This window comes from Panthera onca, chromosome C1 (assembly GCF_046562875.1).
Source record: "Panthera onca isolate mPanOnc1 chromosome C1, mPanOnc1 haplotype 2, whole genome shotgun sequence".
In the NCBI taxonomy this organism is placed as follows: domain Eukaryota; kingdom Metazoa; phylum Chordata; class Mammalia; order Carnivora; family Felidae; genus Panthera; species Panthera onca.
In genome coordinates, this window is record NC_138346.1 from 61,466,809 (window position 1) to 61,490,549 (window position 23,741).

A 23,741-nucleotide genomic window follows, 5' to 3' on the forward strand; every position below is an offset into this window, starting at 1 on the left:
TTCTCTTGAAAGCCTTTTTTCTACTTTGCAGAAATTGAGAATCATAAAGTCAATTTAAATTAAAAATTTTAAATCTCTAATCTCTGCATGGTCAGTACTGTCCTTGATTCACACATGGACAAACTATAGTACAGACTGTCTATACTTGAACTAAAGTAACAGGTATTTTGAATACCATAAAACTACTAAAGTCACCTTCTGTTTTAAACAGAGGGAATACATTCTTTTTTGATAAACAAAAAAAGAGAACTGTAACTGAGGAAAATGGATCAAATAAAAAATATCTTTTTTTTTTGTTTATTAGAATATCTAAATTCTAAATCAAATAATGTGGTATGCTTACAAACTCCCAAAGAAATTCTCAATTATAAGACTGTCTTAAAAGAACATCTAATAAAAGCACTGCTGTAACTTCCAGAATATCAAGCAGGGTATGTATGCACACATACATACATACACACACAGGGTACGTATACACACATACATACATACACACCCATGAATACATATATATACATATATACGTAATATAGTAACTTTTCTTATAAAACATCATTTTCAAAATCTTGTACAAAAAAATAAAATTAGTACATTAAATGGATTAATTTTCTCTAAGGTTCTAAATGTGGGCCATAATAAATTTTTAATGTGTTTTCCACTTTAGGAATTATCTTAGCTTCAAAGGGAAAAAAATGCATAATCAAAGAATTAAGTGGGAAAACTTACTCTGACTTTAGACATAATTCCAAAAGGTGTTGGTCATGTGTTTTAGAAGGTACAAATTATCAGTGTAAAACAACTATCTGAGTAAGGAACAATGGCATCTATAAACATTTATAATTTGACTGGAATAAATAAATGAGTGAATGAATGAATTAATGAATAAATCAATACAATCTGGGGCCACGGTATAGATGACCAACAGCTCTGTTCCTCTTGAAACCTTCTAAGGAAGGAATCATCAGGAAATATTAATATAGGAAAATAAATTAATATTCATATCTAGTAACCCAGAAAAGTTTCAATTGTATGTAGAACATATATCAGAAAAAAATCTAGGAAGTTTGTAACACAGCTTAGAAAATTTTACATCAAAAACACAGAAATAAAAAAAAGGACTTTGGAACTTAAACAGGTAAACTTAGGGTACCTAAAAAATCATATACATAAAATATTTCTTTCACTAATGATAGAGGATAAATGAGGTGTCACAGTAAAATATTAACTCTTTCCCTAACTGTATAATGTACATTAGAAATTTAAGTAAAATTAGGACAGTTTCACAAAGAATCAAATTAACTATAAAAGAGGGAAGGTAAAAAATCTATTCAATACCCCAAATCGGAATCTGAGTGAAGCTGAAGAACTGATGGATCTGTATCCCAATGCAGCGTCCTAAACGGTTGTAGGACAACCACGAAGCGTTAGCAAAAAAGGCCATACGTTAGTCAAGCAAATACATTCTATGAATAGGTAAGCTAAAATACTGTTCACAATTAAAAACCACATGTTCTGGTTAGTATGAAAAAAACACGAGGTATCACTCAATGCTTAGTGCATGCCATAAGCATAATGTGGTTAAAGATGCAAACATACAACCCAGAAGAGTTAAAGGCAGTATTTTGAGACTACAGGAAACTAGTATTGCATAATAATGGACAAGAACGGCCAAAGCATACAACACAAATAATATATTATTTTTGGATATCAAGTTAGGCTATAAAAATAGCCAAACTTTTAATTTTCTTAATTAAAAAAACATTAGTAAAAACATCTTAGTTAACATATTATAATCTTGCCCAAAGCATTAAATGTGTGCAGGAAATTGTCATATTGGTAAAGGAAATGAATCAACACATAAGCCTTTTGGTAAGAAAACCAAAGACTATTCCACTGGGATACAAAAAAGCTAAAGTTTCCAAAATGTGACCCCTATGTAATTTATGGGTTAAGCACTGCCTTGGGCTTACATGTCATCTGCTTTAGAAAGCAACTAAAGATTTCTGTCTCTAGGAAAAGATAAATTTTTCCAGGAAAAGTGTTTTATGTTCAAAGGACTTACCTAAATAAACTCCTAAAGAATATTAATTCTAAATAAATATTTGGTTGTGTTTTAGCCTTGCCTACTGGATAAATAACTTACATGGGACCTTTTCCACTTAAGCCAAATCTTATATGACTAAAACAAAAGGTACTTTATCACACTGGCATTCTTATAAGTTAACGGTATATAAGATAATTAGGTATAGTACTATATGATGCTCATAGTCCTTCATAAAAAAGTTAAGCACAATATATTCAGTACTACCATTTTTGTCAGATGTTTCTCATTTATATAAAGTTATAACATATAACTAAGATAGCTATAATATTTAAATACAACAAATCGTTTCTATACTTTACTTCCTATATAATTTATCAATAAAAACTTTCAGATGAATTGAGCTAGGGAAATTCTTCATATTAGAAATATAAAGATTCTGGGATTTAAACAGGATTGTGTATAATGTATGTAAAGGTCACTCTGAAGATCTACTTTGTACTAAAAGCAATGAACAGCAACAAACTTAGGCTTTGTTGAATCAGAGGGGGGTTCTATGAGCTGCTCTCCAAGGAATGTTCTGTCCACAGACTTTACATTATATGAGAGGGATAACTGTTATCAGTGACATACAGCTCCTTATTGAGGATGCCATTTAAGTCTAAAATTAAGAAAAACTTTGCCTCAAAATACAGCCATTACTGAAAATACATTGTATAACATACAGAATTATATTAAAGGCATCAATAGACATATAAAGTGAAATTCCAACATAATCTAAAAGCCTGAAAGAAAATCTCATCAAGAATGGAAAAAGGAACACAAAGTATGGATTACCCAACTGAGTAACTGTCAGCGAAATTTTAGACATAAGAGAAGTGCTAAGAGAACTAGAAACTTAATGAAATGCAACTCCAAATCTACAAAGTTAGAGAGAGAACACTTTTCATGGCCTTTTATATTTATTCGTAAATTATAACCAGGCCCAACAGAAATTTTTGGCATTTAGAAATAGTGATTCAGATATGTCTTAATACCATACTTGGTAATGTCTAATGTATCTTTTCCTACTTCTTGAGTGTACTAATCTTGGACATCTTGCCAAGTAAGTGCAGAGGTTCATACATTTCACACATCTTCATGTATTTTTCCGTTGATACTTTTTATTCTCTTCGTTTTTTCATTACCAACATGCCTGCTCAGTTCAAGTTCATTCTGTTTCATTCTCAGATCTTAGCATTCTTTTCAAACAGATTTTTTTTAATGTTTTATTTATTCTTTTTTTTAATTTTTATTTTTATTTAAAAAAAATTTTTTTTTTTAACGTTTATTTATTTTTGAGACAGAGAGAGACAGAGCATGAACGGGGGAGGGTCAGAGAGAGAGGGAGACACAGAATCTGAAACAGGCTCCAGGCTCTGAGCGGTCAGCACAGAGCCCGACGCAGGGCTCGAACTCACAGACCGCGAGATCATGACCCGAGCCAAAGTCGGATGCTTAACCGACTGGGCCACCCAGGCGCCCCTGTTTTATTTATTCTTGAGAGAGAAAGAGAGAGAGAGGCAGACAGACAGACAGAAGATGAGTGAGGGAGGGGCAGAGCGAGAGAGGGACACAGAATCTGAAGCAGGCTCCAGGCTCTGAGCTGTCAACACAGAGCCTGTCGGGGCTCAAACTCACAAGCTGTAAGATCATGACCTGAGCCAAAGTCAGATGCTCAACCAGCTGAGCCACCCAGGCGCCCCTTAGCATTCTTTTTTTTTTTTTTTTTTTTTTAATTTTTTTTTCAACGTTTTTTATTTATTTTTTTTGGGACAGAGAGAGACAGAGCATGAACGGGGGAGGGGCAGAGAGAGAGGGAGACACAGAATCGGAAACAGGCTCCAGGCTCCGAGCCATCAGCCCAGAGCCTGACGCAGGGCTCGAACTCACGGACCGCAAGATCGTGACCTGGCTGAAGTCGGACGCTTAACCGACTGCGCCACCCAGGCGCCCCCCCCTTAGCATTCTTTTTAAAAGCCATGTATTTAGAAATGCTATTATTTCACTGCCAATAGCACCAATTAATCAACAAGATTAACTATCTCTCTACTATGGAATCTGGAGATGATGCAGAACTCATAGTTTTTACTCTTGTATGTATACATATATACATAAAAAAGAACATACACAGCTCTCTTGAAAATTAATGATTAAAACTGAGTCTGTGCTCTCAAAGTGGACAATGTATGTAGTACGATTAAAAAGATAACAAGGTCATCTCACTCAAAAAGAGGAATTTTTTTCCTCCCGTTAAACTTCGAAGAAACTAAATTTTATATTCATTATCTAATAAGAACAAATGCCTCTGAAGATATTTAAGTACCTATTTTCTTGTTTTATTACTTACCATTAAAAACCTATACTTTAAACTTAAACACAAGTTAGCACACTATGCTTAGAACTTTTCAGTACAGTGAATATCTTAAAATTAATTATGTAATCACTAGAATGTAAGTTCCATGAAGGCAAGGGCCATGAATATTTTATTTTCTGTGGTAACCTATACAGTATTTAACATTAAATTGGCAATTTGATAAATGTGTTCCATATACAAATAAATATTTTTCTTAACAGCGTTTACTTCCTATACCAATTCACAGTATTTCAATGGTCTCTAATAAACTCTAAGTTTCCCAGTGAGACTCAGAAGGATATGTTCTTCTTTTTTTTAATATATTTTTTGAGGTTTGTTTATTTATTTTGAGAAAGAGAGAAACGAGGGGAGGGGCAGAGAGGGGGCGGGAGGAGAGAATCTCAAGCAGGCTCTGCACTGTCAGCACAGAGCTCGATGTGGGGCTTGAACTCACGAACTGTGAGATCATGACCTGAGCCGAAATCCAGTGTCAGATGCTTAACCAACTGAGCTACCCAGGTGTCCCATCAGGAGGACATGCTCTAATTCAAATTTAAAAAACCAAGTAGATGTTATACAGTAGTTTTGAAAGCAAACTTGCTAATACTCCATTTAAAATTATCTTTCTACTCCTATTCAAAATCAAGAACAGGGAGTGCAAAATGAACAAAGTATAATATCTACATAAAAATAATGTATAATGAAATAAACAAATTTAATAAATATAATAATTCTTTGGGTAAATATTTGTATTACAAGAATGTTGTAGAAGAGGAAAAAAAGCCTTCTCTTGAAAATACCACTTGCTGGGGCGACTGGATGGCTCAATCAGCTAAGTATCCGACTCTTGATTTTGCTCAGGTCATGATCTCACAGTTGTGAGGTCAAGCCACAAATTGGGATCTGTGCTGGGCATGGAACCTGCTTAGGATTCTCTCTCTCCCTCTTGCTCTAGCCCTCCCCTGCTCGTGCAGAGGCTCCCGAAAGAAAGAGAGAGAGAGAGAGAGAGAGAGAGAGAGAAAGAAAGAAAGAAAGAAAGAAAATACCACTTGCTTATTACAAAAAGAATATTAATACATTTGTATAAAAGTACAGAAGTATGAAGTATGAAACAAATTTAGCCTTAAAATTGAATGTAGACTAAATAAATTTAGTCTTTATAATATATACTATTTTATAAGGTACTATTATTTCTGAAAAAAAGTTCTGACTTAAATGATAATTATATCATTTACCTCAAATGACAGTATAGCTTAGATTTGTAATTTCAGTTCTATTTATAAAACAGTTTTGGAAAACATAGCTCAAATACAAACTGGTGAGACTTTTGTGTTTTCTAATTGTTAATGATAACTCGATTATTCAGGAATTAATTAAAATACTGAGTTTATTATCTAGTTCCTTGCTTCTTTTTTCTTGCCTGCTTTTTTGATACTCATTATTTATTTATAACCTTAATCAGAGGAACTCAGGCACAAAGAAGATAGAACTTCTCATGTTTATTTCTTATTAAACAGTGTGTTAAGAAATTGCTCGGAGGAGGACATTTAACTTCCTGCCCAAAATAAGGATTCTGAATAAAGATTTTAACTATGTTTAATCTCATTCCAGCTCTCACAAGGAGTCAAAAAGCGCGATGCTGTTTTTCCTCTTATTTTTTTTTAATGTTTATTTGTTGAGGGGGCAGAGAGAGAGAGAGAGAGAGAGACAGACAGACAGACAGACAGACAGAGAATCCCAAGCAGGCTCCATGCTCAGCACAGAGCCTGACACAGGGCTTGGTCTCACAACTGAGATCATGACCTGAGCTAAAATCAAGAGTCGGGCGCTTAACTGACTGAGCCACCCAGGCGCCTCAATCCTGTTTTTAAAAGACATGTTGTTAGCATGACAGAAAGGAATAATAATACTTTCCTTGATACAATCTTTGGAAAGAAGTGAAATCTTACTGAACTTTGGAAAAGCAAGTCTCAACATGTGTGCAGGATCCTAAAACAAACATGAAATACAGTTTACAAGGAAGACGTGAGTACAGAAAAACTTGGGGGTAAACGTTTATCAAGTGAGGTATAACTGACATATAACACTATATTAATTTCAGGTATGTAAAATAATGATTTGATATTTGTATATATTGTGAAATGATCGCCATAATTCTAGTTAACATCTATCATCATACATAGTATTTTTCTTATGATGAGAACTTTTAAGATCTACTCTCTCAGCAATCTTCAAATATGCAATACAGTATTATTAACTGTAGTGATGATGCTGTACATTACATTCCCATGACTTATTTGATAACTGCAAGTTTGTACCCTTTGAGCCTCTTCACCCATTTCGACTGTCCCCTATCCACTACCTCTGGCAACCACCAATCTGTTCTCTTTAACTACGGCTTGGATTTTTTTTTGGGGGGGTGGGGAGGTCTTAGATTGCACACATAAGTGACATAATTCAATATTTGTCTTTCTCTCACTTATTTCATTTTGCATGAAATTTCATTTTGTATTTCATTTTGCCCTTGGGACACTAAACGCTCTTTTTTTAAATTTATTTTTAATGTCTATTTATTTTTGAGAGAGAGAGAGAGAGAGAGAGACAGAGAGAGAGAGAGAGAGAGACAGAGACAGAGTGGGGGGGGGGAGAAGGGGCAGAAAGAGAGGGAGACACAGAATCCAAAGCAGGCTCCAGGCTCTGAGCTGTCAGCACAGAGTCCGACACAGGGCTCAAACTCATGGACTACAAGATCATGACCTGAGCTGAAGTCTGATGCTTAACTGACTGAGCCACCCAGGCGCCCCAGGACAGTAAACACTCTTAATGTTTCCTTAGCAGTTATCTCTATTTGATATTTTATGCACTATTATTTTCTATCCTAATTAGAACTAGTGACTCAATAGAACACAACTGAAATGTTTAAGTGAATTCTTTAGATTTTCAATTACTGAATGGAGAATTAAGCACAACAAAGAGGTTTTACACCATTTATAAACTATTTCACACTATATTTATACTATTATATTTATACTATTTTATATTATCATATACTATTTACACTATACACTATTTACATTTTTCATATATATTATATATACAAAACCTTTACACAATAACTCATGCAGTAGGCTTAGACAAAAAAATTAAATGAATTAAAACTCTATTTTCAATATAAAATACCATAAAATCAGTCTGATTTAATCAATGGGGACAATTAAAATACTATTAAAAAAATTTCCCCCAATTTATAACAAATAACTTCTATGACAATTTAGATTTCAAAATGTTAGGTTCAACACAACTATTTAGAATCCCTCTAAAGCATCAATGGTATCTGGGCACTAAATGCATTCTATCATTAAAATATTTTTAAAAATTTACTGTACCTAGATCCCACTGCGCCATCTCCAGAGTCTTGGCTTCCAGCTTCACTTGGTGTGCTCACAGATTTGGAGGATGGAGACATAGGAGGAGGGACTAAATAGTGAAATAGACAGGTATCCGCTGTTACTACACGCAGAGGTTGCTCAGCTTATGACGTTTCAAAAGTAATTTAACATGAAGTAATTAACAAAAAAGAAAAAATGGCAAACCAAAAAACAAAAATACATGAATGAAAATGAACAGTAGAAAGAAGAGGAAAAAGACAAAGTTAACAATGCATGCTGACGATTCATGCAATTTCTCTGGCAAAATGCATTTGGGCTTTATATTAAAAAAAAAAAAAAAGCAAGATTATGAAAGGATGCATCTTCATCCCAGCCGACACCAAATGTGGGCACTAATTTTCAAAGGAGAGCATTCCTTCTCCCCTAACTTCTCACTTTTAAGATCACCAGATTATAAATATTATTTATAATTGCTGTCAAAATCAAAACTCTGAAATATTCTTCAGAAGTCATTTGCTTTCTGATTTTCTGATATTTCAAAATGTTATTTTTTGTCTAACAACTTTTTATTTTAGGAATTAATGCCTTAAATGATCTCATTTCCCCCTCCCCCGCCCCAACAAGAAAAGGGGCCAATTTAGAGAAATGACTACAGCTAAAGGAATGGCTCCTTTAAAATGTCCATTAGTTTCCAGCAATTTGGGTGAAAAATGTAAACAGGCCATAAAATAGCATGCCTTCTAGACATGATGCATAACATAAAGTGATGCATGCAACTTAAACAAGGCAAGACTTATGATAACTTCCTTACCCCAGTATTCAGAAAAAACTGAAGTGTACAAACAAAGATACAGACACCCAAAATATTCTTAATCCCTTCTTATAGAAAAATATACATTTTTCATAGTATATAAAACAAACAGCAAATGCTTTCCCCTAAATCATCACTCTTAACATTATATACCAACAATTAAACGTGCACATTTCATGCTATTACGTTTGTAAAACATTTTGATTACCATTGCAGGAAGTATAGGAGGATCATCACTGCCATCTTCTGGTTAAATTTTACCATAAATGTCCCCCATCCCAAGTATCTTTTTAAAATAATTTTTCAGTATACAATATTAAGTGACTAACACATTTTATGTTGAGCTGCAAGCCGCTGTTTGAATAGTGTATTGAAAAGAAGGTGAGTTCCTAGTTATAAAGGAACTAATCTAAAGAAGTATGTATTTAATTAAAAATCTGTTTTGGGGATAGTTGCATTCACTGAATCCTTGAAATTATGTTTAATTGTTTATACATGATACAATAAAAAAGGGGGTTTGCTAATCTAACAAAATGTACTAGTATGATGAATTACATTGTTTTTGTAACGTAAGCTCTACACCCAATGTGGGGCTTGAACTCATGACCCCAAGACTAAGAGTTGCATGTTCTACCAACTGAGCTAGCCGGCTGCCCCTACGATGAATTACATCTTAAACACAGGTACAAAACTAACCATCCCTATGTTTTCAATGGTAAATTCTATTGGTAACCAATAGTAAGATTAGAAGGGGAAAAAAATCATAGCTAGAAGGTTTCCCAAGACATAGTGGTTAATTCTCGCTTAAAATCAAATGTTTCTAACTTTGTGATTAAATCTCTCAGAAACAATGAAAAACCAGGACACCTTCATATAGTTTACAGGTGGATGGCACTGTGCTAGGTGCTGCGTGTACAACTCAAAGTAGCTAAACATGATCTGTATCATGATCTGTATCATGATATCATGATCTGTATCAATAAAGGAATATTAATGTCCCCTAACTTCACTTAGATCACATTTCCTCATCTTTTTGTATATCTCTCAATGTGAGGCTTCCCCTAGTCTAAATCCCAACAGGAATAAATACAGGAATAAATAGTATCTAACAGGGGCTTGCCAACTATGCTGTAAAGCACAAATACGTTTATTATAGTGAGACACCATGATTTTTTCATATTAAAGATTTTTAAAGAAGAAATTTTGTATTCTTTAAGTTACATACTTAACTTCATGCTTAGGAAAATAATTTGTCTAGGTATACATATTGCAAAGATTGGAGGAAAACAGTAATATTTCTATCAATCTATTTGTGGTGAACTATAAAATTCTTTTGCAGTTTAATATGGTTACCATATTTGTTACCCTTTCTGATGACTGTTAAGTATCAGTGACTCCACTCAATAAATTCAACAGTATCATACTGGTTAAGACTACACTATAAAAAAATGTTGCCTCAAGTTCTTTATGGAAACAAGTTAAAAAGTAATTATACACAAAATAAATACACTAACCTAGCCATTTAAAGTGTCAGAAGTAAAAGTTCCCCAAATAAAAAATAAATTACAGGAGTGATGCTACCAAATTACCATAGTTTATTAGACAGAAGCAAAATTAATTGCCACGACATCAAATTTGTAATTCAATAAAAATCTCCATCCTAGAACTATATTATTTCTCACAAAAGGTATTTTTCAAGCAACCTATGGAGAGGACTCATTAAAGACTCAAAATTATTATCTGGCTCACCAACTTCATCTTGCAATAATAAATAATGTATACTACAGAAGGGACAAGCCTAGAAAAAGAAAATTACCATTACTGAAAAAGGAGTAATATTAACAGAAAAAGGGGAATGATAATGTTATTTGGTCACTACCATATTTCAACCTAATTAGTCTAAAAAATCAAAGACTACAGCAATTGCACAACAAGGCAACGCCTCCATACTCCCAGATTCAACAACCTCCCAAGAACAAACAGCATGTATTCAAGGAGGTTAAAAAACCAAAAAAACAAAAAACACCTCTGAACTCAGTCCCTCAAATCTCAAGACTCAACTCTAGAATTCATTTGCAAAGATGGTTTAACAGTCCAATCAGCTTTGAAAATAACAAAAGCCATTACTAATTAGCTTTTGCCAAGTATCAGAGATATAATGTTTAGTAAGAACAGTGATTGAATCACATTACTAGATTTAACATTACCATATGTCAATGTTTAACAAGTTCAAGCTTCTTAGAAGTCTAGAGCAAAGATCCTATTTCCTTTTTTGAAAACCAGGGGAGATACATGGAGTAAACTGGTAAACAAATCTGCACCATGGCCTTCACTGATCACTTAAGTAGTATTGAAAGACTTTGACTTTTTAATTCTCTAGAACAAAACCCAATCAAGAAGGCCTTTCCTGCCAGTTTAGATCTTGGCCTTCCAAGGATGTAAAATTAACACTGCTGCCTTTTGGCACACAAAGAAACAACTAGACTATTTTTATTTATTTTTTTATTTAAAAAAAAATTTTTTTTAACGTTTATTTATTTTTGAGACAGAGAGAGACAGAGCATGAACGGGGGAGGGGCAGAGAGAGAGGGAGACACAGAATCGTAAACAGGCTCCAGGCTCTGAGCCATCAGCCCAGAGCCCGACGCGGGGCTCGAACTCACGGACGGCGAGATCGTGACCTGAGCTGAAGTCGGACGCTTAACCGACTGCGCCACCCAGGCACCCCTCACCTAGACTATTTTTAAATGAGAAGGGAACTAGGAATGCACCTAGATTTACAATTAGACTTAAGTTTGAGTTGACAACTCAGAACCACACAAGTCTCAAGAGATAAAGGATGATGCATAGCCCAATTATTTCTCATGTAGAAGAAAGCCTCTGGCAAGAAGGGGCTTTTGCCAGGAAGTAGAACCTAGAAAAAGTGAACAACCAAGGAAAGCGAATGTATGGAGTAAGAGCTAGTATAGACAGTAAAATGGAAGAAGTGAGCTTCTGAGATAACCCAAAGTTGTAAGACCTTGTCTTAACAAGTAATCAACAACAAGTAATCAATGATACTTAACATTCAAACACAGCACACACTACAATAATGCCCCCTTGTGGATACTCTTAGCCTGGAAAAATAACATTTAAATAACTTTTTCATAACTTCCTCTTTTTGTCCTGAAAGGTGTTGCTTTAAACATGAATTCTCTTAAATATTAATTTCTCCCTTTCTATGGGGTGTCTATGGCTCAGCATCCCACTCCTGATTTCAGCTCAGGGCATCATCATCTCATGGTTCGTGAGATCAAGCCTGAGGTCGGGCTTCCCACTGTAAGCATGGGATTCTCTCTCTCCTCTCTCTCTGCCCCTCCCATCTCTCTAGAAATAAACAAACATCTAAAAATGTTTTCTCTCTTTCTATGGCCCCTTCTCCTGATAATGAAGTTTAAATATCTGCCACTAATTTCCCCTAAATGTTTCATTTCCTTTATTCTTTTCAATGTAGTTCAGAGCATCAGATAAGTTTTTTAAAAGAAATTAATATATAAAAATAAAATTCTGTAGCATTAATATACTTTAAGGAACGATTTGTTAAAATCAGTCTAACCTTGAAGAAATGACTTGGTACATGGGAAACATTCATTCTATCTAAAAATCAGATTTACCAGTTTTAAGATAAATAAATATTATTGATATAACCTACAACATGACCTACAGTTAATACTATTATATGGTACATAGGAAAGTTGTTAAAAGAGTAGATTCTAAGAGTTCTCACCATAAGAAGAATTTTTTTTTTCTTTTCTTCTTAGTATATCTGTATGAGACGATGGATGTTAACTAAACCTATTGTGGTAATCATTTTACAATATACATAAATCACACCACTACAAATAAGTAAACTTATATAGTGACATGTCAATTACTTCTCAATAAAACTGGCAAAAAATGAGATTTAAGGTATTGAAAAGTTACAAAGTATGAGGGAAATAAATGAAGTACTTATTTTTGACTAGCAAAGTCCTTTTGTTTCTTCCTAATAAAAGAAAATACAGATAATAAACTATCATACTAATCAATGTACTGTGTCCTACTGATACGGACTCAGGCTACAGACTAATTGACAGTATCTGTTTTCATCTCTCTATAAGATGGTCAAAACAGTAATTACACATACAAAAGAGATTCACTTCACTTTTTTTCAATCATCGTTTAAGAGCTCCACACTGGATACAACATGTTTGAAGGTTGTATCTAAAATTAACTTTCTTTGGGGAGCCTGGGTGGCTCAGTTGGTTAAGTGTCCGACTTCGGCTCGGGTCATGATCTCGCAGTCCGTGGGTTCAAGCCCCGCGTCGGGCTCTGTGCTGACAGCTTGGAGCCCGGAGCCTGTTTCAGATTCTGTGTCTCCCTCTCTCTCTGACCCTCCCTCATTCAAGCTCTGTCTGTCTCTGTCTCAAAAATAAATAAACGTTAAAAAAATTTTTAAAAATAAAAAAAATAAAAAAATAAAAAAATAAAATAAAATTAACTTTGACTGGCCACTTAAATTTAGTTAAAAACAAAACAAAACACACACAAAAAACAAGCCATGCTTCTTTTATGAAATATTAAAATTTCAATTTCCACTACGCTTTTTTCTGAAATTTAAACAATTACATTTTGTTATTACTTTTAAAGCAGATGGCTTTTATTTGGCCTTACAAGGTAGAGAAAGACATATGACCTAGTAATAATTGAACAAACATTTAAATGTCTAGCCTGTGCTGGACACCAGGGATAAAAATGCTACTGTCCCTGCTCTCGAGGATTCCTGACAAAAAGTAGTCAACTCACCAAGTAAGAATCTACCAACAAAGAGAAGCTAAAAGAGATTTTATTAGCTATATATATATTTTTTTAAATAATTTCTTTAAAGTTTATTTTTGAGAGAGAGACAGAGTGTGAGCAGGAGAGGGGCAGAAAGAGAGGGAGACACTGAATCAGAAACAGGCTCCAGGCTCTGAGCTGTCAGCACAGAGCCTGATGCAGGGCTCGAACTCACGAGCCATGAGATCATGACCTGAGCTGAAAGTCAGGCACTTAACCGAATGAGCCACTGAGGTGTCCCTAGCTGTAACTTTTTAAAAAAATCAAATCTTTTCAAAAAAATAAATAAAATTATAAAACAAATTCCTTTCAGAATTAAAAAAAAAAAAAGAAAAAAGTCTGTTTTAGGAAAATCAGAGAGTGGTGTTTTTAATAAATCCTCTTGAATATTCTAGCAGTATTTTATACTTCTACAATTCAAAAATGTTTACTAAGTACATTCTGTAGTGAAAAGGAAAACAAGTATCGATCCTGGGTCATGATATAAAATATATTTTTTATTATGGATTACTGTCAAGAAAGTTCTACGGACACTGACTTCATCTGTATCCTGTATTCTTCAAGTCTAATTGTAAATAAATACTAGAAAGATATTTAGGCATCTGTCAGAGAACAGAAGAAGATGGAAAACCACACAACCCATTTAAGGTGGCTATTATAACTATTATAATAGAGCCAGACAAGATATAATAAAAGGAAAAAAATTACAGGCATGATTCTCTTATGAGCATAAAGAACTCCTAAATAAAATATTAGCAAATGAATTCAGCAATGTATAAGAAAAAAATTATCTCATAACTAAGTGGGATTTGTTCCAGAATGTAAACATGCATTTACATTAGAAAAACTATCATTATAAATCATTGTATTAATACAGTAAAAGGAAAAAAAAATATCATTTCAAAATATAAAGAGAACGATGAATTTGTTGCAGTTTTGGCAGTTTTAAAAAATATCCAAATTCTTTGTGAATTCCAGTTGACAGAATGTGGTGGAATTGATGCTCTATGATTTCCAAGAATAAGTCAAAAAGAATAGCTTCTTCCTGGTTCTCTCTATCTTTGGATTGCTCATTCTGGGAGAAACTGACATTCTGCAAGGATACTCAAGCAGTTCTGTGTGGAGAGGAACTCAGGACTCCCACTACCAATAGCCAATATCAACTGCCAGCCATGTAGGTGAGGCACCTTGAAAGCAAATCCTAGTAATAAGCATGCCTTCAGATGACTGCAGCTCTGACTGACATCTTGACTTCAATGCCATGAGAGACCAGGAACCAATGCCAGTCAGCTAAGTCACTAGCAAATTCCTGACAGGCAGAAACTATGAGAGATAATAAATGTTTATTATTATTTTAAAAAAATCAACCGATACAAAAAGGAATAGAAAACCTGAATAGACTATAACTTTAAAAGAAGACTAGAAATGGTGAATAATCTCTGCTCCCAACTACTCCCTGGGAAAAAAAGTTGCAATCCCAGGCAGTTTTACAGTTGAATTCTACCAAGTTTTAAAGGGAAAAGTAACATCTACCTTTTACAAGCTGTTGTACAAAATATCAAAAGGGAAAGCTGTCTAATTTATTTTAAAATCATAACCAGGGGCGCCTGGGTGGCTCAGTCAGTTAAGCATCTGACTGTTGATTTTGGCTCAGGTCATGATCTCGTAGTTTTCAAGTTCCGGCCCCGCACTGGGCTTTGTGCTGACAATGCAGAGCCTGCTTGGGATTCATTTTCTTTCTCTCTCTCAATCTCTCCTCCTGCCTCCCCTGCTCTCTCTCAAAATAAATTAATTAATTAAAAAAAAAAGATAAAATCATAACCATGACGGCCAATGAACTTGAACAGTATAAGAAAATTACACGCAAATTTACTTATGAATATATACACAAAGATTCTAAATACAGTACTGGCTAATCTTTTTAAAAAATACACACAAAATCTCTGGCAATCCCCGGAGGTGACTCTTAGTAATTAAAGTGAAAAAAATTAAGCATGTCTTCTGCTTTTCTAACAGGAAATTCATTTAGGGTAACCAAATAAATCTATTATGAGAGAAAGCTCCCCTTTACAGAAGAATTTCAGCCACTAAGTGCACTAGAAAAGATGGAATTATTAAAACAGTTCTGCAACTCCTAATTAAACAACTGATTTAGATAAGGATCACCAAGAAGTATTAAAACTATTTGGTGAAAAGTTGATGGAGAAATGAACATTCACATGGTGCCAAAGTACCATCTCCAGATATTACTGAATAGTCATAAGGAGAACAACAATAACAACAAAAAACTATGATGGAGAAACTTGCCTGTCATAATTGTAACTCAGTAATCAATCCTGGCATCACTAATAACTCAACAACCAGGCATATGTACTAGTGATATGATGTAATATGAAGTACACAGAATCTCTATGAGATGTTCTTTCCAAAGATGTTCCAAACAAGTTTTTTAAACCAAATTTCCAGGGTAGAGGAAATACAAAAGATACAGGAACAAAAGCTAAATGTGAGAAAAACCATCATACAAATGCAGGAGGTGGGACATTCTAGAGACCAACTGGCCCACTCTCTTCAACAACTTGATGACATAGGGCAAAAAGTAGTGTGTGAAGAATCTTCTAGATCTAGAAAGACTACAAACATATCACTAAATGCAACATATGGTGCAGCAAGATTTTGGGGGGGAAACTTAAACTAGTTTTTTATAGGGAAGAAAAATTTGTTAAGCTAGAGCTATTTTGAAAAAGAGGAAAAAAGAGGGGTGATTTTCTCTATCAGAAATTAGGATATAATACAAAGCCACAGTAATTAAAACTGGGGGTTAATAGTATAGAATCAAACAAATTAGATCAACAGTGAAAATAGAAATGCCATGAATACATGGGAACTGATTGTACGACAAAGTTGGCATCAGATATCAGTGAGGGAAAAGATGGACTATTTAATAAATAGTATTGAGAAAATTAGCTAACTATATGGAGAAAAACTAGATTGGATCCCTACCTCATACTATATTCAAAAATATAACCCAAATATCTAAAGGTGAAAGCTAAAACTATAAAGCCTAACAGAAAAAAAATGTAGGAGAATATATATTGTGTCCTCAAAGATAGTATTTCTTTAAAAAAAAAAAAAAAAAAAAAAGACCAGGGGCGCCTGGGTGGCTCAGTTGGTTGAGCGACTGACTTTGGCTCAGGTCATGATCTCACCATTTGTGAGTTCGAGCCCCACGTCGGGCTCCGTGCTGACAGCTCGGAGCCTGGAGCCTGCTTTGGATTCTGTGTCTCCCTCTCTCTCTGCCCCACACCCACTCATGCTTTGTCTCTCTCTGTCTCAGAAATAAACATTAAAACAATTTTTTTAAAAAGGTACAAAAAAAGGGTTATAATTGGCAGATCTATTATCAAAATGAAGGATTTGGTTCAATGAAAGATACTATCAACAGAGTGAACAGGTAATAGACTGGGAGAGGTATTTTTGTTAAAAAACTAAAATAAAGAAGTCCTCCCCTAAAATATACAAGGACCTCCTACAACTCCAATGGTAAATGGGCAAAAGATATGAATATGCAATTCACAGAAGAGAAAATAACAGATATTTGAGAAATGGTCAACCTCACTATAAAGAGATAAATTTATATTAAAACATTTTGGTAAGGGCGTCTAGGTGGCTCAGTGTGTTAAGCATCCGACTTTGGCTCAGATCATGATCTCATGGTTCGTGAGTTCAAGCCCCACATTGGGCTCTCGGCTGTCAGCACAGAGCCCGCTTCAGATCCTCTGTCCCCTTCTCTCTCTCTGACTCTCCCCCATTCATTCTCTCTCTCCCCCTCTAAGTAAATAAATAAACTTAAAAAAATTTTTTGGTATACCATTTTATACCCATCAAGGTGGCAAAAATTGGAAAGCTGGAGAAGGTCAAGTGATGATGTAGATACGGTAATATTGTTACTTTCTTATTCAGTGGTACTGGGAGGGTCATTTTTGAAAGTGGTATGTAGAATCTAATAAATGTAAGTAAGCCCATACAAATAACATAGCAAATCAACTCTCGGGCTTACATCCCAGAGAAACTCTTCCACAGTTCTCAAAGAGAAAGTATATATTCTTTGCAGTGTTGCTTGTGAGAGCGAAGCAAAGTGCTTATTGCTGGGAAACAGGTAAAATATGGTACAGAATAGAATATTAGGTGTCAGTCAAAAATAAATACCTAGATCTGTATTTGGCAACATAGGTAGCTCTCAAATGCTGCTTGACAAAAAGGTATAAACAGAATGACACACACAGCACAATGCCGTTTATGTGTGTAAGATATACATAAATATGAAACCTTGAAATACGTAAGCACATGTAGGACAGATCAAGAGGATATATGTTAAAAATGCAAGAATGGGAACTTAATGCAAGACTAGGAAGGAGAATGGAATTGGAGATGGGGAATGAGGGAGAAATGCACACCCACATACCCATACCCACACCCACACACTGAAAGACCATTCTTTCAAGGCACAAGGGTGGTTCAGTCGGTTAAGCGTCAGACTTCGATTCAGGTCATATCTCGGCTTATGGGTTCGAGTCCCAAGGCGGGCTCTGTGCTAACAGTTCAGAGCTTGGAGCCTGCTTCAGATACTATGTCTGTCTGTCCGTCTCTCTGTCTCTCTGTCTGCCCCCCGCCCCCCCCACCGCCGCCAACTCACGCTCTGTGTCTCTCTCTCTCTCAAAAATAATAAACATTAAAAAAAATTTAAAAATTTAAAAAAAGACTGTCCTTTCAAGAATTGATAACGAATATGAACTGAGAATTATGAGCAAGTGAATTCCATGAAAATGAAATCCTAAAAACAGAAAAGGGAAAAAATTCCTATAGGAGAAAAATGAAGCCAAAGACTCAGAAAAACTGATTATAGTCTATGCAACTAACAAGCAACTTGGTTTAGTTACTAGAGTATTTTTTTAACAATAGTGTTATGATTCATTTACTTTTAAAACTGCCATTATGCAACATTAGCTTATTAAATAAAGACAATTCAAAATAAATAAATAAATAAATAAATAAATAAATAAATAAATACAATTCAAGTTACTATATTTCAATCTTCAAATTCTACCATAAAGAAAGGCAAATGAGCTGAAAGAAATAACAATGAAGCAGACTGAGAGTAACTAGTTTTTCATCTTGAAACCTTCTAGAAATATCAGCTCTAGAAATAGTTATATTGTAGTTTCACAAGAGGCAAACAGCAGTTACTATTTCTAAAATATATGTACCCTGAACTAGATGGAATTAACCCACAAACGAACCAGAAATGATAAAGGCCATATCAAACTAAAATACTATGTAACAGCACCCAGCTCATTTAAATATTTAATGCTTTCTGATATGTAACTAGATTGTCTTCAGTACCTCTACTACCTCAGCTTTTTGGTTTAGTACTGTTATCAAAATGAATAGCACAAAAGCAGAACAAGTCAAATCACTGCCAAAATAAGCTACCAATATTACTTCTCTTATTGGCAATGACAGCAGAGGTGTATCCTTTCCTTCCTCTACCTCTGAATACGAATAAGCTTTTAGAACTTTGACTCATTATACCTCTTTAACCTACAGAAAGAAATATAGAGTTAAGACCAGGAATCACAGTTATCTTTGAGTTAAATACAGTATACCACAGAAAACTTATTCAACAAATGTTGAAATAAATTACTGATTGAACAATAAAAGTCAATTGGTTGTTCACTGTATGTTAATAAGTATACCTAATCTTGCAGCTCTTTTAAACAAACAAAATAACCATGTATTGGCACATGTGAAAAAAGATAATTCTGAATAAATTGTAAGATTAGTCATTTTTAAGAGACACAAATAAAAATATGCAAAACATATTAAAGTCAATTCATTCATCTCAGATATGTCTAAGCTAAATAAAATCTATCTCTTATAAATGGATATATTCTTATCCTTACCAATGGGGGATTCTGGAGTTAGCCCCATGCTTTGAAGCAATGCTTCAGCTTCTCTTCTTTTTTTTTCAAGATCTGATTCTTCTTGCACAGGAGCAACTGTTTCCTTCTTCTGATCAGTCTAAATTTTTAAAGTTAAAAACTTAAGTTTACATAGGACATGAAATATTTGTTTGCAAAAAAATGTATTTTAAATAATGTACTAATACTGTATACTCTGGGAGAGTGGACTTAATTTTGAATACACGTTATAGTCATTAAATGAAAACCATTCTCAATAGAGTTCTAGTAAGTAATCTCCAAATGGTATGTAATGAAGGAGTTCCCACAAAAGTTTTTACCTAGTAAATTTAAAAAGTACAGTTATTTCTATTTATCCACAGTATGAAACTGCTATTCATGGTTAGGAATTGTGGAAACCTTCCCTAGAGACACAAAAGCGTAGATATAAATATCACAACAGTATTGAAAAAAGAAAAAAAGATTATTTAACAGGTAACACATTTTAAGTAAATGGACAACGTATTCTGTTGAAAATCAAGTATGAGTATCTCAAACTTTTGTACAATGTACTTTTCATTGTATTTATGCAATTTTATGTAGAGGATGTTTGTCAAAAATTCATCTGGAGGAAAGATTTTATTTTAGTTTTTGAAACTATAGGTAGTATTTTCATAATAAAAAAAACACGGATGGATTTGGTAAAGCTAAAATTCACTTTTGCATGGCAAAATTATTGCCAGATTTTAGCCTTTTATAGTTTTAGCAAAATCCTTCAGTTAAACTAGATAAGCCTCAACAATCTGAAATCATCCAAAACATTTCAAGTGAAATTTAAGTTTTTTGAAGGAAAAGTGTTATATATTCACCTCAGATGCCTATTTTGGCTAACCACTATTACTCATACAATTATCTGCAGTGAATTTTGTCAATCATAACATTCTATGATACCATTTTAACTTAAAGAAGTCATCCATGAACTTCATCAAAATAGTCAAAGAGGTTATATTACCAAGTTGATAATTTACCTGTACATAGCAATATATTAGTAGACTCACTATTTAATGCTATTAACTTATCCCTCATAATGTTTTATAAATTTTAAATTAGCTATAAATCATGTAGTAGATGTCGCTAAGAGGCAATTTATGCCACTTAAGGCCATTTCTGAAAAACAAAAATCAAATATGCTTTCAGCACTGAAGGGTTTAAGGCTGTAGCTACTACTTTGGAATGGCTCTACCATTCTATCAGTTAACTTTTAATCAAACAGCTAACTTAAATCTCCAACTTTCCAAGGTTCAGAATAAATTAGAAAATTCTTCAATTACAGGCCTTTATAGCATCATAGCAATGCTGCACATAAATCATACTTTTAATTTTTCTGATTTTCTTTTCCCTTAAGAGATTTCTAGAAGTCTTGGCTATTAGCTATCAAATAGAAAACCTTGCAACTAACGTCACACTTAGGACAAATTATTGTACACCGACCATTTAAAACATGTCTGTGGTAAAATTATACAAATCTGTCCAAATAGTTTCCACTGGGAAAAAATGTACATTTCAACACAGGAACGAGCAAAATATCTCCAGCTCAGGATTAACGTGTAATTGCCATACATGATGAAATGGTGATGTGAAAAATCAGAAGAGACAGCTACCTGGTCTATCTTTAAGGCAGTATCAACTCACTGCTTGCCAAAAATATTTCAGTATTTCATGATGAAGGAAAAAAGAACAAATTCCCTACCAATTAAATAATCTATTATGTATTTCTCTTTGCCGTTATTTAGTCTTGCAAATTATTAGCAGAACAGACTGGCAAAACATTCAGAAAAGTAAGTTCAAAATCCAGACTAAGTTATGATATATATGCCATGTTTTTTAAGAGCTATTACAAGGCAGATGTCCCTTACTTTATATAATAAGCATATTCTTAGGAATATGTAAATTGAACTTTTATGCATCAATCCATATGAAATATTTTTATTCAGTAAAAAAAATCATTTTAACTTATCAACTTTGTCATTTTCACATTTTTTAAATCTGATTTCCTTAAAATTCACATACAGTGCTCTATTTGCAGTCACAACTGCTAGATTTTTATTCTGCAGGTATTACATAAAAGTGTATTTGATATTAAATCCAATTATTTTACACTGTTTATTAAAAAAAAGGAAACATACTTCCTTTTTTTTCCTTTCTTCTTCTTTTCTCTTCTTTTCCTCTCTGATTTGGGCCAACCGCTGCTTCTTACGTTCCAATTCTGCCTTTAATTCACTTTTGTCCGACATGTTTGTGAGCTTAAAAAACATATAATCATTTATAATCATCATTACGTTGGAATAAAATATATAACCATTTACAATCATCATTACGTTGGTAAAAGCAGGGCTCTTTTAAAAAATCAGTCTTCAAAAAGAGAATTATCTCAAGAGGCCAGGTAGTGCACTGCGATCAAAAGACAACATATAAACTCTACTTTTCAAATATGGAAGCATATATATATCACTAAGACTTGGGAAACATTATGAAGAAATGTATGTAAGTAAATATTTGGAGTTGAGCAAAATAGCTAGCACACAGTAAGCTCTTTAACGTTCAAATGTCCAAATTTAACACAATGTCTCTGACTCTTAAAACAGAAGGCATGGATTGGCATTAAGGAGCTCTTCGACTATAGGACATAAACCAAATCTGTCACCAGAGTTTTGTATTCATCCCTAGAAATTTGATGAAAACAATATGCAGACAAAAATTCCTGTAAATTCTAAAACCGACGTGTAAAACTAACATTCAGGACAAGCAAAACACAAAAACTGCCATCATTAACTATCACATATATTTAAAGTACGAATATTTTTAGACAGAGCCCAACAACAAAGTCTGACTGGCTTCACTACCTACAGCTGACCGGCTCTTCCTCCGAGGCCGGGAGCTCCACGAGTGACAAGTTCACTTTCTCAAAACTACAAGGAAGACAAAGTCTCGGTAATTTTGTGCTACAACCTCCATGTTCGGGTACTTTCCAACACGCGCGGGGAGGGAAGACGCTGTCATCGCCGGGTAGTAATTTATTTATAAAATGGAGCAAGGCGAAGAGTTGCTTTTCCCCTGAGGTCACCACCAAGAGGGCGCAGTCCAGGACTGGGGGTCTGGGAAAGGGGGACGCTGGGGGCCGAGCAAGACTCGAGGCTCCGCCGGCCACCTCCGGTGGGTCAAGGAGGAAAGAAAGTGGTCTGGTCTCCACCCGCCTTCCCAACTCACGGCACCTGGCTCTCCCCGCCTCTCCTTCAGGAGTCGGGCCGGGCAGTGCAGTCAGCAGGAACTGCCAAACCGCCCTTTGAGCCCCGACGTGAGACACAGCAGACAGAAAGGCCTTGAGGGAAGCACAGTCAACCCACCTGTAAGCTGGCGGGAAAGAAAAGAGTCCGCCCGCCTGCAACGACCCGGTAACGTCCCTCTCCTCCACCCCCGACTCCAAGAATCGCCGCCACTAGCTCCGCGACTTGCCGAGGCACACACAAAGAGAGATGGGCGGCGGCCACTACGGCGAGAGCTTAGGGACAAATGGCTTCACCAGCACGAGGTCGCTTCCAGAAAGAAGGGGTGGGGCCCCGCTGCGTGGAATTGCAGCCCCTCCGTGACTTACCTGTGTAAAGTAGAAACCAAGAGGTAAGACAAAGACCTCAGTCAGCCCAGGGACCCGAAGTGTTTCCACTTTGCTAAAATCTGGAAGAATACGCCTGATATCCTCGGACTGGATAAGCAACCACCGCCCTTGCCTTACAGATTGACACGACCAGAGAGGCAGAACTACAAGCCCCAGCTGTAAGGGAAACCTGCGTGCGCCGAGCAAGGCATTCTGGGAGTTATGGTCAATGATAGTCGCAAAGTATGCTGGGACGTGTAGTGTTTTCCGAGGCTTACGGTTTCCCAAGTCGAGGCCTTCTATCTTCAGTATCCCAAAGAGAAGCTGCCAGCACTGGCCTTAAACCAGTATTCTGGTCCATTGGTCAGCGCTCACAGTGTTGTATAAGTTATATATTAAGATCTTTGACTCAACACTGGCCGGATTTTAAGAAGGGCTATTTTCCGGCTGTGAACCTATGTATTACACTGCACATGAACAACATTTTTTTAGGCTATATACACCAGTTTTAGTGAGAAAACCCCTTATTGAGGTGTCATGTGGCATCTTAGGCAATATCTAAAATATAAAACTAAAGTTTTACATTCTGTCAGAAATGTGACAATTTGTCTTTAAAAAATTTGTAAGTCTTTATTC

The 23,741-nt window shown here is 35.0% G+C and overlaps 1 protein-coding gene across 4 annotated transcripts in view; it reads right to left on the reverse strand.

Annotated features, from left to right (window-relative positions):
* The window catches only part of DYNC1I2 (dynein cytoplasmic 1 intermediate chain 2), a 59,065-nt gene extending 35,791 nt beyond the window's left edge, over nucleotides 1-23,274 (reverse strand). Inside the window, exons 1-5 of one of the 4 annotated variants that reach the window (XM_060621641.2) lie at nucleotides 23,106-23,274; nucleotides 21,640-21,756; nucleotides 19,457-19,574; nucleotides 7,823-7,913; nucleotides 1,336-1,395 (exon numbers count right to left, since the gene is read on the reverse strand). In XM_060621641.2, coding sequence (XP_060477624.1) covers nucleotides 1,336-1,395; nucleotides 7,823-7,913; nucleotides 19,457-19,574; nucleotides 21,640-21,747 — 377 coding nt within the window. In that variant the 5' untranslated portion in view covers nucleotides 21,748-21,756; nucleotides 23,106-23,274. Of the gene's footprint in view, nucleotides 1-1,335; nucleotides 1,396-7,822; nucleotides 7,914-19,456; nucleotides 19,575-21,639; nucleotides 21,757-22,725; nucleotides 22,830-22,857; nucleotides 23,014-23,105 lie in introns of those variants that run through there. The other 3 variants (XM_060621640.2, XM_060621642.2, XM_060621644.2) reach the window with 3 other exon arrangements.
* Nucleotides 23,275-23,741: the final 467 nt, after the last annotated feature.